Source organism: Erinaceus europaeus, unplaced genomic scaffold, assembly GCF_950295315.1.
Source record: "Erinaceus europaeus unplaced genomic scaffold, mEriEur2.1 scaffold_1169, whole genome shotgun sequence".
NCBI lineage: Eukaryota > Metazoa > Chordata > Mammalia > Eulipotyphla > Erinaceidae > Erinaceus > Erinaceus europaeus.
Window position 1 is genome coordinate 11,309 of NW_026647632.1, and position 13,781 is coordinate 25,089.

General features: G+C 43.1%; 1 protein-coding gene across 1 annotated transcript; it reads right to left on the minus strand.

Moving 5' to 3' along the window:
* Positions 1-1,982: 1,982 nt before the first annotated feature.
* LOC132536400 (proprotein convertase subtilisin/kexin type 5-like) lies at positions 1,983-13,775 on the minus strand (the record flags this gene model as incomplete). The annotated part of the gene is made up of 4 exons (XM_060184195.1): positions 13,723-13,775; positions 9,569-9,796; positions 5,930-6,101; positions 1,983-2,200 (listed from the first exon to the last, which is right to left on the minus strand). Coding segments are annotated over exons 1-4 (634 nt in total), but the record flags the coding sequence as incomplete, so codon positions are not given.
* Between the last annotated feature and the right edge of the window lie 6 nt (positions 13,776-13,781).

Below are 13,781 nucleotides of genomic sequence, written 5' to 3' on the forward strand. Positions count from 1 at the left end.
GATGCCTGAGACTGTTAAGTCCCAGGTACCACTATGAGCTGAAGCTGAGCAGTGATGTAGTAAACAAACAAAAACAGATGTTGAGGTGGGATTCCATTTTCACAGATTTCACCTTGGACCCAGAACTCATTTGAGCTGCTCAGTTCCTTTGAGCTGTATTGGCTGCTGGTGAGATTTGTGTTGTCTTTACTATCACTGCCAGAAACTCTGGAATTTTTTTTAAATTTATTTTTTATTTAAGAAAGGATAAATTAACAAAACCATAGGATAGGAGGGGTACAACTCCACACAATTCCCACCACCCAATCTCCATATCCCATCCAGTGAGTACCCCCCTAACACTTCCTCTGGAACATTTTTTTAAAATATTTATTTTATTTATTTATTCCCTTTTGTTGCCCTTGTTTTATTGTTGTAGTTATTATTGTTGTTGTCGTTGTTGGATAGGACAGAGAGAAATGGAGAGAGGAGGGGAAGACAGAGGAGGAGAGAAAAATAGACACCTGCAGACCTGCTTCACCGCCTGTGAAGCAACTCCCCTGCAGGTGGGGAGCTGGGGTTCGAACCGGGATCCTTCTGCCGGTCCTTGTGCTTTGCGCCACCTGCGCTTAACCCGCTGCGCTACAGCCAGACTCCCCCTCTGGAACATTTTTATAGACTAATTTCAGAGTGGGAGGCAGGGATAGAGTTAACCAAAAAAAAAAAAAAAAATAGTTCAACTGTAAGGAGTAAATGGAGAGAAGGGGGAGTGAAGAACCAAAACCATCCACATGAGTCAGGATCATGAAGATGGGTCCCCCCCCACCCCCTCAAAAAAAATTCAATGCAATGCAAATCCAAGATGATTTTGAGAAGGATAACAAAATGTACCCTACTGACTATCAGTACCAATCTATTAATAATAGCAATTAAAACATAGGCAGTATTTCTTTTATGTTGAAGATTTGCTGTAGCCAACTTTCTATGACAAACAGATGTAAATTAACTTACTTATTGCATGTGCAGTTTTACTACTTTGAGCCACTTTTTCATTCAGAGAGGTAGAGAGAGACAGAGAAAAGAGATATAGCTCAGCAAGGGGTATCCTCTGGTGCTATTATACCTACCATATGGTGAGCTATCTCTGTGGTCCCAAATTCAGGAAGATCACATTACAGTTGGTGTGCTGTGCTGACTACTTTAGAAGTGTGCTGAAGAATTTCTGAGAATAGAACTGGCAAGATTGCTCACTTGGTTAGTGCACTTGCTTTGTCATGTGCACAATCCAGGTTCAGTACTAGAAGAAGAGACTGTGCTGCAGTGTCTTTCCCTTTGTCTCTGCCTTTCTATCTTAAAGAGTTGGAGCAGTGAAGTCCCAGTGAAGAAGGAAAAAAAAAAAAAAGATACTGAGGATGAAAAAGAGGATAATGAGCATAAAAGAAGGGATACAAATATAACAATGTTTATGAGAGAGCATTAGCACTCCTGAATTTACTTTGGTTGAAGGTAGATAGATTGGATAGGAGGCAAGGGAAAGAGAAGGGTTGAGGATACCTTCAAGGTAGCAAACCCAAGCAAATAGTTAAATGATGCATCCATTCACAGAAAGAATGAGCCTCAGAATACACTAAGACTGCATTTTATCCATGACATGTTGATTTTATCCATGACATGTTGTCTGGGATAGACAAATAGGAGCCTGGAAGACAGGAATGGTGCTTGGGAGAGTTTGAGGCAGAACTTGTTGAAGTAATGAAAATAAAACCCACAAGTCAGTTTCCAACTTCAGCAGGCAGAGAAGGAAGACAGAGGCGGGAAACACTTTCCACTGGAGAGGATACAGGTTGCTGGGCAATCCGAAGGGACTGACTAGGGTATTTCACCAGAAGTGGAGAGAAAAGAGAGAGTATTGAACATGGCCACATTCTGGCTTTGAGACTGACAAGAGAGAGGAACCTTGAAAGGCAGTGATAAGGAGGAGCTGAGCAGCAGAAAAACCTCACCTTCACATTGACTGCAAGTTGGGTGGCATCTCTCACAGGTCTGTGTACTTGACTCTGCATGGTAATGCTCTGGGCAGGTGAGATGACACTCTCCCTTAGCTTGGAGTAGGAAGAAGAACATATTGCAGGACAAGCAGTCTGTGAGCTGTGGCCCCCGGCATGCCTTGCAGTTCTTGTTGCACTTCTCACAGTGTCCAGTGGAGTTGTCTGCATAATATCTGAAACCAAGGGGAGGGAGAGCAAAGGCTGAAAACTCAATTGACTTCTAAGTTGGATGTGGTGGGGGAAAATATTTAAAATCTGAGTCCTGTAAACTTTATTCATTAGATTCATTATTGGTAACAGTAATAAATGTAATGATTCTTAGGTTTTTCCCTCAATAAATTGGGCATTACAAACCCTCTGGCTGTTTATGAGGATTAAGTTAGATAAGGCATAGTTCTGGGCAGGGATATGGAGACCTGATCATGGAAATCTGTCTTTTTCCCAGAAAACTAATTTTACAACAAAATAATGGATTTCGTCTGAGAACAGCTGGGATTTCTGGTGAAGTGAGGAATACATTATCCGAGGAGTAAAAGCACTTTCCTGACTTGCTGCTGAGTCTGCCGCCTCCTGCCACTTCCATAGTAACCCACTGCTGCCCAATGCCACCTCCAACTCAGGTACCACTGCCATCACAGAAGGAGCTTGGGAGCCTCTCACTGGGTCTGACCTCCTCTGTAATCCTCTCATGGGAATAGAACAAAGGGACTTGGCCCTCTGCTCACTCCCTTCCCCAAACCCAGGAGGATTGATGCCAGGGGACCTTGGAGATCTCTTGGACATCTGGAATGGTGGGTTGACTTCCCCAAGGTTCTGGCCCTCCCCTCCCCCCCAAGCTCAGAGGATCAGTCAACCAAGAGGACTTACCAATTATTAGCATTTATACACACAATGAAGGGCCATCTAAAAACATTAAACATCTACTAAAAGAGCTACAAAAATACATCAATAGCAACACAGTAATAGTAGGAGACTTCAACACAACACTCTCTCCAATAGACTGATCATTTAGGCAGAAAGAAGTTTGCCTTCTGTAGTATGAGTTCATACACTTAACACATATGAACTGGGTGACCTTGGATAGCTCACATAACATCTCCATCTTGAGTTTTCATCTGTGATATTAGAGTTAATGTTAACACTTAAACAGGTTGTCATTGAAAAATCTGTTAGACCAATATAATGTATGCTAGTGATAGATAAAAGTTTTATAATGACTCTATAATATTATGATTTAGACATTATCACCCTTATTTTACATTATTTATGTAAACTTTGAGGCCCAGAGAATTAATGCAGCTTACTTAAGTAGCCAAATGTGTACAATGTGATTTGAGCTTATGATTGGATAATGCTGTAACAAAGCAGTGCATTATTTGAAGGCAATAACACTTTCAAGTAAGGTAGAAGAGAGTAAATACATCATTGTCAAAGGTGATCTTCATAAGAACTCCTGACCCATGCTGGCACCCTATATATCAGTACACTGAAGCTGCCCTAGAAACCCAAAGAGATTTAGCATTATTTCATGTAATGTTGGTTTCTTTTTTTTTTTTTTTTTAATTTCTTTATTGGGGGATTAGTGTTTTGTATTCGACAGTAAATACAATAGTTTGTACATGCATAACATTTCTTAGTTTTCCACATAACAATACAACCCCCACTAGGTCCTCTATCATCCTTTTTGGACCTGTATCCCCCCCCCAGTCTTTTACTTTGGTGCAATACATCAACTCCAGTGAAATTCTGCAGAGTGAGATCATCCCATATTCATCCTTCTGTTTCTGACTTCTTCTTCTAGTGTTTGCCCTTCTTCCATAGCCAGTCAACAGCGTCAGGTTGAAAGCTGTCAGGAGCTGCTTGTTGCTGGCTTTGAAAGTGACTGGGATCCATGTGGATTCAGTAGGCTAGGAAGGATCATCAGTTTCCCCAATGAATGGGTACTCACAGGATGCACCATGAGAAGGTCGATCCAACGCATCCCTGTTTCTGACTTACTTCACTTAACATGATTTCTTCAAGCTCCATCCAAGATGGTCTTAAACTGGTGAAATCACCATTTTTATCATTGTGTATATATACCACAACTTGCTCAGCCACTCATCTATTGCTGGACACCTGGGTTGCTTCCAGGTTTTGGCTATTACAAACTGTGCTGCTAAGAACATATGTGTACACAGGTCTTTTTGGATGGGTGTGTTGGATTCTTTAGGATATATACCCAGGAGAAGAACTACAGGATCATAGGGTAGGTCCATTTCTAGCCTTCTGAGAGTTCTCCAGACTGCTCTTCACAGGGGTTGGACCAATTTACATTCCCACCAGCAGTACAGGAGGATTCCTTTGAACCCACAGTAATGTTGGTTTCTTTGGCTCTTTTGTTATTAGTTTTTGTTGTTGGTAATTGTGGGCAGGGCCTCCCACATGCATGATTTCACTGCTCCAGGTTGCTTTTTCATTCAGAGAGAGAGATGGAGAGATTGAGGGTGAGACAGAGACCATAGCACTGGAGCTTCCTATAGTCCCATGTGGTACTAGAGCTCTAATTTAGGGCACATGCATGTCTGGGTGTGTGCACTACCTGGTGAGCTAGCTCTTGGCCCCACATCAGTTTTCAGAAAAGTGATTTCAGTTCCACGGGTAAATCATCATCCATCCTTTCTTCCAGCCTTCTTCCTTTCTGTTCCTTGCTCCCTTCTTTTCCTTCTTCCTTCCTCCCTCTTTTCTTCTTTCTTTGCCACCAGGATTATTAGTGGGGTTTGGTGCTTGCATGATAAATCCACTCCCTCCAAGCTGTCTTCCCCCCCTCCCCTTCCCTTTCTCCTCCCTCCCTTCTATATTATTTGATTGAAGAGAGAGAAATTGAGAGGAGAGGTGTGTGTGTATATATGCATATAAAGATAAGACACCTACAGACATGCTTCACCACTTGTGAAGTGTCCCCACTGCAGGAGCTCAAACCTCAGTTCTTGTGCGGGTCTTTGTGCATAGTACTCTGTGTACTTAACCAGATGTGACACTGCTTGCCCCCTCTTTTTCTTTTCTTTTTTTAAATATTTATTTATTTACCCTTTTGTTGCCCTTGTTGTTTAACATTGTTGTGGTTATTGTTGTTATTAATGTCGTTGTTATTGGATAAGACAGAGAGAAATAGAGAGAGGAGGGGGAAGACAGAAGGGAAGAGAAAGACAGACACCTGCAGACCTGCTTCACCGCTTGTGAAGCAACTCCCCTGCAGGTGGGGAACCAGGGGCTTGAACTGGGATCCTTAAGCCGGTCCTTGCACTTTGCGCCATGTGCGCTTAACTTGCTGCGCCACTGCCTGACTCCCGCCCCCTCTTTTTCTATAGAGATAATAATTGAGAGAGGGAGAGAGAAATACACCTGCAACACTGTTTCACTGCTCCTGAAGTTTCTCCCTGTACAAGTGGGGAGTGAGGGCTTAAACCCCAGGCCTTGCACATGGTAATAAGTGTGCTCCACTGGGTGCACCACTGCCCACCACATTGAAGGAAGCTTAGGTGTGGTCTTTTTTAATTTCTTGCCCCTCTGTCTGTCTGTTTTCCCCTCATCTCCCCCTGTCGTCCTATGGCCCTTCCTTCCTGCTGTCTCTCTGTCTATATTAAAAAAAAAAAAAAGAGAGATGTTAAGACTTTTTTTTTTCTCATCTATAAAATGAATGTGCCAATCATAATACTCAAGTTTTGTTTTTGAAACAAGTTAACAGAGAGTGATCAGAGCACACTGTTCAGCTCTGGCTAATGGTGGTATTGGGGATTGAACCTTGGTCTTCTGAAACTCAGGTATGAAAGGTTGGCACACTACCACTGGCACTATTTCCCAGGCCCATATCTGGGGTCCTTATGGGGATAAATAAGGGACATGTGTTTTGACCACCTTACCCTTCTCTGCAGTGGAGCAGGCACTCCTGGCCCAGCTGGAACCAGCCTGGTCTGCAGGAGAGGCACTGCAGGCTGCGTCTTCCTTCACACGTCCTGCAGGAACTGTGGCAAGGGGCGCATTGTTGATGGACCTGATAGTAGCCCTCGGGGCAGTCTTTCACACAGGTGGTATCTGCCAAGGGAAGAAGAGAGTCACATTTAGCCTCAGTTATGCCACCTCCACATGGTACCTTCACAAGGTACTGTGAAGGGTGGGTGGGTGGGGGTGCAGGAGGAATAGTGCAATGTTCCTATGGACCTTGGGAGCTAAGACTAATACTCCAGAAATAGGATTGACCAGAAAGTTACTAGGAGTTAAGAGAAATCAGAAGGCATTCTATGTTGAAGAGGACAGAAACTACAGTCTGTCAAAATAAGGAAAGATGGCCCAGAGATTAGAAATGCACTGTTGCTACTAAAGCTCTCAGTGATATAGAGATCTGGAATGTTCTCATGAGGTAGCACCTGTTGGGAAGAATGGTCACTGAGATGTGTGTAGAGAAGCCAAAGTAGACGAATGAGGGAAAGATGCTGTCTTCAGGTGTTTTCTACTGGAGTGTGGTTAGGAATCATAGTAAGATCATAGTAATACATAGCAACCTTGTGTCTTAGGAAGACAAGTACCCTTGTGAGTGATTTCTCAACCAGAAGAAGAAAAAGTTGGCACACATTTCTACGTTGTGGGTCTACACATTTCTACGTTATTTCTTAGGGCTACTCTACAGTGGTGGGGAGATGAATGTGAACACTTTCTAGGATTCCACCCCATTTGTCCTTTTTTTTTTTCTCTCTCTTGTACCTCTGCATTGTTTCTTTCTTTCTTTTTTTTTAGTATTATTTTTTTTATTGGGAAATTAATGTTTTACATTCAACAGTAAGTACAATAGTTTGTACTTGCATCACATTCCCCAGATTCCCATATAATAATACAACCCCCACTAGGTCCTCTGAATCCTTCTTGGACCTGTATTCTCCCCACCCACCCACACCCACCCCAGAGTCTTTTACTTTGGTGAGATATGCCAATTCCATTTCAGGTTCTGCTTCTGTTTTCTTTTCTGATCTTGTTTTTCAACTTCTGCCTGAGAATGAGATCATCCCATATTAATCCTTCTGTTTCTGACTTATTTCACTCAACATGATTTTTTCAAGGTCCATCCAAGATCAGCTGAAAACGGTGAAGTCACCATTTTTTATAGCTGAGTAGTATTCCAATATATATATATATATCTCACAACTTGCTCAGCCACTCATCTGGTATTGGACACCTGGGTTGCTTCCAGGTTTTGGCTATTACAAATTGTGCTGCCAAGAACATATGTGTACACAGATCTTTTTGGATGGATATGTTGGGTTCCTTAGGATATATCCCCAGGAGAGGAATTGCAGGATCATAGGGTAGGTCCATTTCTAGCCTTCTGAGAGTTCTCCAGACTGTTCTCCACAGAGGTTGGACTAATTGACATTCCCACCAGCAGTGTAGGAGGGTTCCTTTGACCCCACACCCTCTCCAGCATTTGCTGCTGTTACCTTTTCTGATGTATGACATTCTCACAGGAGTGAAGTGTGGTATCTTGTTGTTGTTTTTATTTGCATTTCTCTGACAATCAGAGACTTGGAGCATTATTTCATGTGTTTCTCAGCCTTTTGGATCTCTTCTGTGGTGACTATTCTGTCCATGTCCTCCCCCATTTTTGGATGGGGTTATTTGTTGTCTTGTCGTAGAGTTTGGCAAGCTCTTTATATATGCTGGTTATTAAACTCTTGTCTGATGTATGGCATGTAAAGATCTTCTCCCATTCTGTGAGGGGTCTCTTGGTTTGGGTAGTGGTTTCTTTTGCTGTGAAGAAGCTTTCTAATTTGATGTAGTCCCATAGGTTTATACTTGCCTTAGTCTTCTTTGTAATTGGATTCGTTTCATTGAAGATGTCTTTAAAATTTATGCGGAAAAGAGTTATGCCAATATTTTCTTCTAAGTATCTGACAGTTTGTGGTCTAACATCCAAGTCCTTGATCCACTTGGAATTTACTTTTGTATTTGGTGAAATACAGTGGTTCAGTTTCATTCTTCTGTATGTTTCAACCCATTGTTTCCAACACCATTTGTTGAAGAGATTCTGCTTTCCCCATTTAATAGTCTGAGCCCCTTTGTCAAAGATTAGATGTCCATAGGTGTGTGTGGGGGTGCATTGTTTCTTTCAGGTGAATTGAGTTGTTTCATTTTTTTTTTAAAAAATATTTTATTTATTTATTAATGAGAAAGACAGGAGGGACAGAGAAAGAACCAGACATCACTCTGGTACTTGTGCTGCCGGGGATTGAATTCAGGACCTCATGCTTGAGTCTAGTGCCTTAGCCACTGCGCTACCTCCCACTGGAGTTGTTTCATTTTCTTCCTCCCACGTCAGTGATGAGCTGAATTGCATTGTCTCTGGACACCTGAGGGTGTTGCCTCACATTAGCAGTAGCCTTGGCATCTTCACATCTGATGTGTGGGAGGTTGGCAACCTCAGACAGTGCCAGAGTTGACTCTAGAAGATTCACTGACATACAGGTGCTAAGTTAGTAATCAACATGCTAAATCAAGGGGAAATTTCTGAACAGGAGCTGCATACTAATATGTTAAGTGTATGTCCATAGATAACTTATTAATTGCACAGTGGGTGGGGTGGTAACTATGCAGAAAGAGATCACCCTGACAGAGTGGCAAAATGAACACCCTTGGTGAGGGAGGGCATCATGTCCCCTAGGAAGCCTTCTGTGTGAGAAAGCATACTTTCCGCCTAGCTGTGGGGACAACTAACTCTGACCGCTGTGGAGCAGTGTAGAAGCTGTGTTCTTCTAAATTTAAAGTGTCAGTGCTCTGAACCACAGTCTGTGGAAATGTCCTTGACTAAAGGAGACTGCAGAGACTTGACAATGGCATGCAGTACCTGACTGGACCCTGTCCTGATGAAGTGACAAAATTGTACAGTTGGTGTAAGATACTGCATCAGTTATTATATTCATTGGTGCCAACTATGGGACCATGATCACCTAAGCATGCATCCCTTTTCTTAGGGATTGTATGACAAAGCGCTTGTGGCCACAGTGTATGCAGTAATTATACCCTCAGATGGTTCAAGAATAAAAATTGTGTCTGTGAGAGTGTGGATAATGCACCAAACAAAGGACTTGGGACGGAAGGAATGTGAGGATATGAAAAGAGCACTGGGGTCCCCGTGCACAAGAGAGGTAAAAGACCTCTAAGTTGGGAGTGAGAATGTTTTGCAGACACCTGCTATGAGAGATGAGAACTTGTACCCATGTGTCAGCAACTGAACTATAAACCATTATCCCCCTTCCCCAATAAGTTACACTGAAAAAAAGAGAGTGAGTGGGAGCAAGCAGATGACAAAGCACATGGGATGAAAGAGGAATAATTGGTGCAGTGGGTAATGGACGTAGAAACAATGCATTTGTACTGTGCTCATGCTTGCATCCTTTCTGTATGTTTGAAAAACCTTCCAGCCACAAAGTAAAGCATTAAAAAGTCACCAGTTTATACTGAACACCAGGCATCATGGCCAGGTAGCCCTCCTCCCAGGACAAGTAACATACTGAGAAGAAATTTCTCCTGTGGGCAGGTGTGGCACTGGTTCTCCGAGGGACCGTAGCAGCGGAAGCACTTGGTATCACAGGGCTGGCATCCAAGAGTCTCATTCCAGAACTCAGTAGGGGCACAGTCCTTGTGAGGCACGCAGTACCCGTGGCTGTTCATCTCCAGGCCTTCCCGGCACTGTGTGCAGGTGCCAGGTGATGAGCAGGTCTGGCAGGTCTTGTGGCAGTCTGTGGGTCAGATGGGGTGGGAGACTAAGGGTGAGAGAGCCATTGTCTGAGAGAGGACTCCCAGTCCTTCCCCCATCCTCATTCTCCCAGAGGCTTTTGGGATGCTAAAATCTAGTGTGTGGGCTCAGAGTTTGGACACAGCCCTTAGGCTTCAGGGTGAAACACTCTCTGTGGCAGAATGAGAAAAAAAAATGTGGCTGTTTCACCTTCTTTGTAATAGTCAGAGGACCCTTCCTATAAGAACTGCCCCCCCCCCCCCAAATCTTAGTAAATTCACTATCATCACCCAAATGCAATACAGTAACAACACAATTCTGCAGTATCCTGGGTACCACTAGCTTGTGGTCTTTAATCATTACAACTTTTAATTCTCACATCCTCCATGCACCTTCCAGAATATCACAAGCTTATCAGTCGCACAGCAATTGCCAAGACACACGTGTGTGTGCACACACACACACAAACACACACACACACTACACCTCTGTTGGCAAAAGAGATCTCTTTTATTTATGTGCAGTGCCTATGATAGGGCTGGGCTTGTAGCAGGTACTTAATATGTATATTTAATTTATTTTAATGAGAGAGAGATGCTGGTAGAAAGATAGACACCCCTACACACACCCACACCCAGAGCACTGCTTAGTTCTGTTTATGATGGTGCTGGAGATTGAACCTGGGCCTTAGGCATGTAAATCCTTTGAATAACCATTATGTGGTCTCCCCAGCCCAATAGTAAATATTTGCTAGATAAATAAAATGAAAACAACTCACTCCCCCCACCTCAGAGTTCCCTTTGCCTAGAATTCTTTTCTCCCAGATATTCTCATGTTTCGCTTCTTCCTTTTCCTAATATCTTTTAGGCCACTTCTCTTTAACTTCATCCTGCCCAAATTCCTGCTTTCTTTTTCTCTTTTTCTTTTTCTTTTTCGCCTCTAGGATTATCAGTGGGCTTGGTGCTAGCACTCCGAATCCACAGCTCCTGGAGACCATCTCCTCTTCCTTCCTTCCTCCCTTCCTTCCTTCCTTCCTTCCTCCCTCCCTTCCTTCCTCCCTCCCTCCCTCCCTCCCTCCCTCCCTCCCTCCCTTCCTCCCTTCCTTCCTCCCTTCCTTCCTTCCTTCCTCTCTCTTTTTCTTTCTTTCTTTTTTCCTTCCTTCCTTCCTTCCTCTCTCTTTTTCTTTCTTTCTTTTTTCCTTTTTTCTTTCTTCCTTTTTATTGGATACGACAGAGAGAAATTGAGAGAGGAGGGGAAGACAGGGGGAGAGAAAGATAGACACCTGCATACTTGCTTCACTGCTTGTGAATCGACCTCCCTGCAGATGGAGAGTTGTGGGCTTGACCCGGATCCAGGTGTTTAACCTATTGAGCTACCACCTGGTCCCTTTTTTTTATTGACTCTTTTTTTTTTTCTTTAATAAGAGGTTTTTCTTTCTTCTTCTTCTTCTTCTTCTTCTTCTTCTTCTTCTTCTTCTTCTTCTTCTTCTTCTTCTTCTTCTTCTTTTTTTTTTTTTTGTGACTCTAGAGTTATCACAGGGGCTTGGTGCCTGCACTACAAAGCCACTGCTCTTGGAGGCCATTTTCCCCCCATTTTTGTTGCCCTTGTTGTTACTGGATAGGACAGAGAGAAATTGAGAAAGAGAGGAAGACAGATGGGGAGAGAAAGATAGACACCTGTAGACCTGCTTTACTGCCTATGAAGCGACTTGCCTGCAGGTGGGGAATTGGGGGCTCAAACCTTATCTCTATACTGGTCCTTGTGCTTTGCATCATGTGTGCTTAACCTGCTGTGCTACCACCCAGCCCCTAATAGAAGGTTTTTTTTTTTTAAAAGATTTTTTAAAATTTTTATTTTGAGAGAGTAACTGGAGCATCACTTTTAAACTCCAGTACATGATGATTGAATCAGGAGCTTCACGCATGTATTGACTTATCTTTTATGGAGTCTGTCTTTTTTTTTTTTTTATTATCTTTATTTATTGGATAGAGACAGCCAGAAATTGAGAGGAAGGGGTTGATAGAGAAGGGGGAGTAGACAGACACCTTCCACACTGCTTCACCACTTGAAAAGCTTTCCCCATGTATGTGGGGACCAGAGCTTGAACCCAGGTTCTTGAGCACTGCAACATGTGTGCCCAACCCAGGTATGCCACTACCTGGTCCCCCCCTCCACTAGAGTTATTGCTGGAGCTTGGTGTCTGTATAATGACTATATTGCTTCCAGTGGCTTTTTTAACAGAGAGAGAATTGAAAGAAAAGCAGGAAGAGGGGGGTGGAGAGAGAGAGAGACAGGCAGACAGACAGACAGACAGACAGACAGACAGAGAGACCTACAATGCTGCTTCAGTGCTCGTAAAGCTTCTCCACTGCAGATGGAAACCAGGGACATGAACATGTGTCCTTGTGCATGGTAACGTGTGATAAACTAGGTGTGCCACCACCTAAGCCCTAGCGTATGTCTTTACAATGAGATGTAAGCTCCATGAGGACAAGGATTCTGTCTTCATTGTCCCCTGCTTCTCTCCAGACCTGCTAGAGCATATGGCACATAGGAGGTCCTCACTGGATGAGCATATCCATAGTATTACTGTGTGCATCATCATTCCATTTTTATTAGATCAGGAAATTGAATCTTAGGGAGTGCTAAGTGTTTCTTTTTTGTTTTTGTTTTCCTTCCAGAAGAGGAAGGTTTAGGAGGTGAACTCGACCTCAACAAGAGCTCTTGCTGCTTCTTCCCCAGTGATCCAAGAAAGCAAGGTAGAAAGGAACTTTGTGTGTTTCTGTGTGTCTGTGTGCCTGTGTGCCTGTGTGTCTGTATGTCTGTATGTCTGTATGTCTCTCTGTGTGTGTTTACAGAAGAAACAATGAGAAAACTTTCCGTGGCATAGCACTGCCTCTATGACTTAGTATTTTAAGAAAGGGCTTCCATTTGGGGTGCTTTCCAAAACTTTACCATCTCTGTCACAAATTCTCATATGAGAATCAGATTACTTACTTATTTATTACCAGAGCATTAACTCTGGCTCATGGTAGTGGGAGGGGTGGTGGTGGGTGGGGATTGAACCTGGGATTTTGGAGCCTCAGGCATCAGAGTTTCTTTGCATAACCATTATGCTATCTACCCCTGTCCTATTTATTAATTTACCAGAATACTGCTTAGCTCTGTCTTTTTGTTTAAAGGTTATAGGAAGTTTATTGGAATACACAAGTTGAGAAATAGTCACCAAGAGAAGGCAGATAGTAAAAAGGAGCCATCTACTTCTAACATGAGACAGAGGGAAGCCTGTCAGCAAAGAGAGCTCTGGTTTATGGTGGTTCAGGGCATTAAATCTGGGAGCTCAGGGACCTTGGAGCCTCAGGCATGAGAGATAGCATAATTTTTATACTATCTCACCCATCCAAGAATCAGGTTTGACCAGCAACTGTTGTGACAAGAATCAGTGTGACTGATTAGTAGTAGAAGCTACATGATCAAAACTTAATGATTTATTTACAAAGTAATAAATTAGACTAGAAGACTGGTAGGTGGCTCACCAGTAGAACACATAACACCATCGTGTATGAGGACCTGAGTTTGAACCACATGGGAGTGCCTACAGGGGGAAGAGAAGCCTCTCTATTGGCAGAGCAGTGCTGCAGTATCTCTTCTCTCTCTGTCTCTCCCTTCTTATTCTTTCACCCTCTGTGTAGAGGAAATAAAAAAAAAAAAGGCCACCGAGGGTGGTGGAATGTAGAGGCACTGAGCCCCAGTGATAATCCTAGAGGCAAAAATAGATAACTAAATTAGAACAGACTCAAAATATACTTCTTTGAGCAGACAGGATAGGAGTTGGAACTTCACATATCCCAGAACCTCTTGGTCATGGTGGAAATCCATAATTCCCTGACTTTATTGGGGGCACTTGGCCATGTGCCTGAATGTCCTTACCTTTACAATTCTTCATTTGTTTCTCATGATAAGTTCCTGCTGGACACTCATCCAAACAC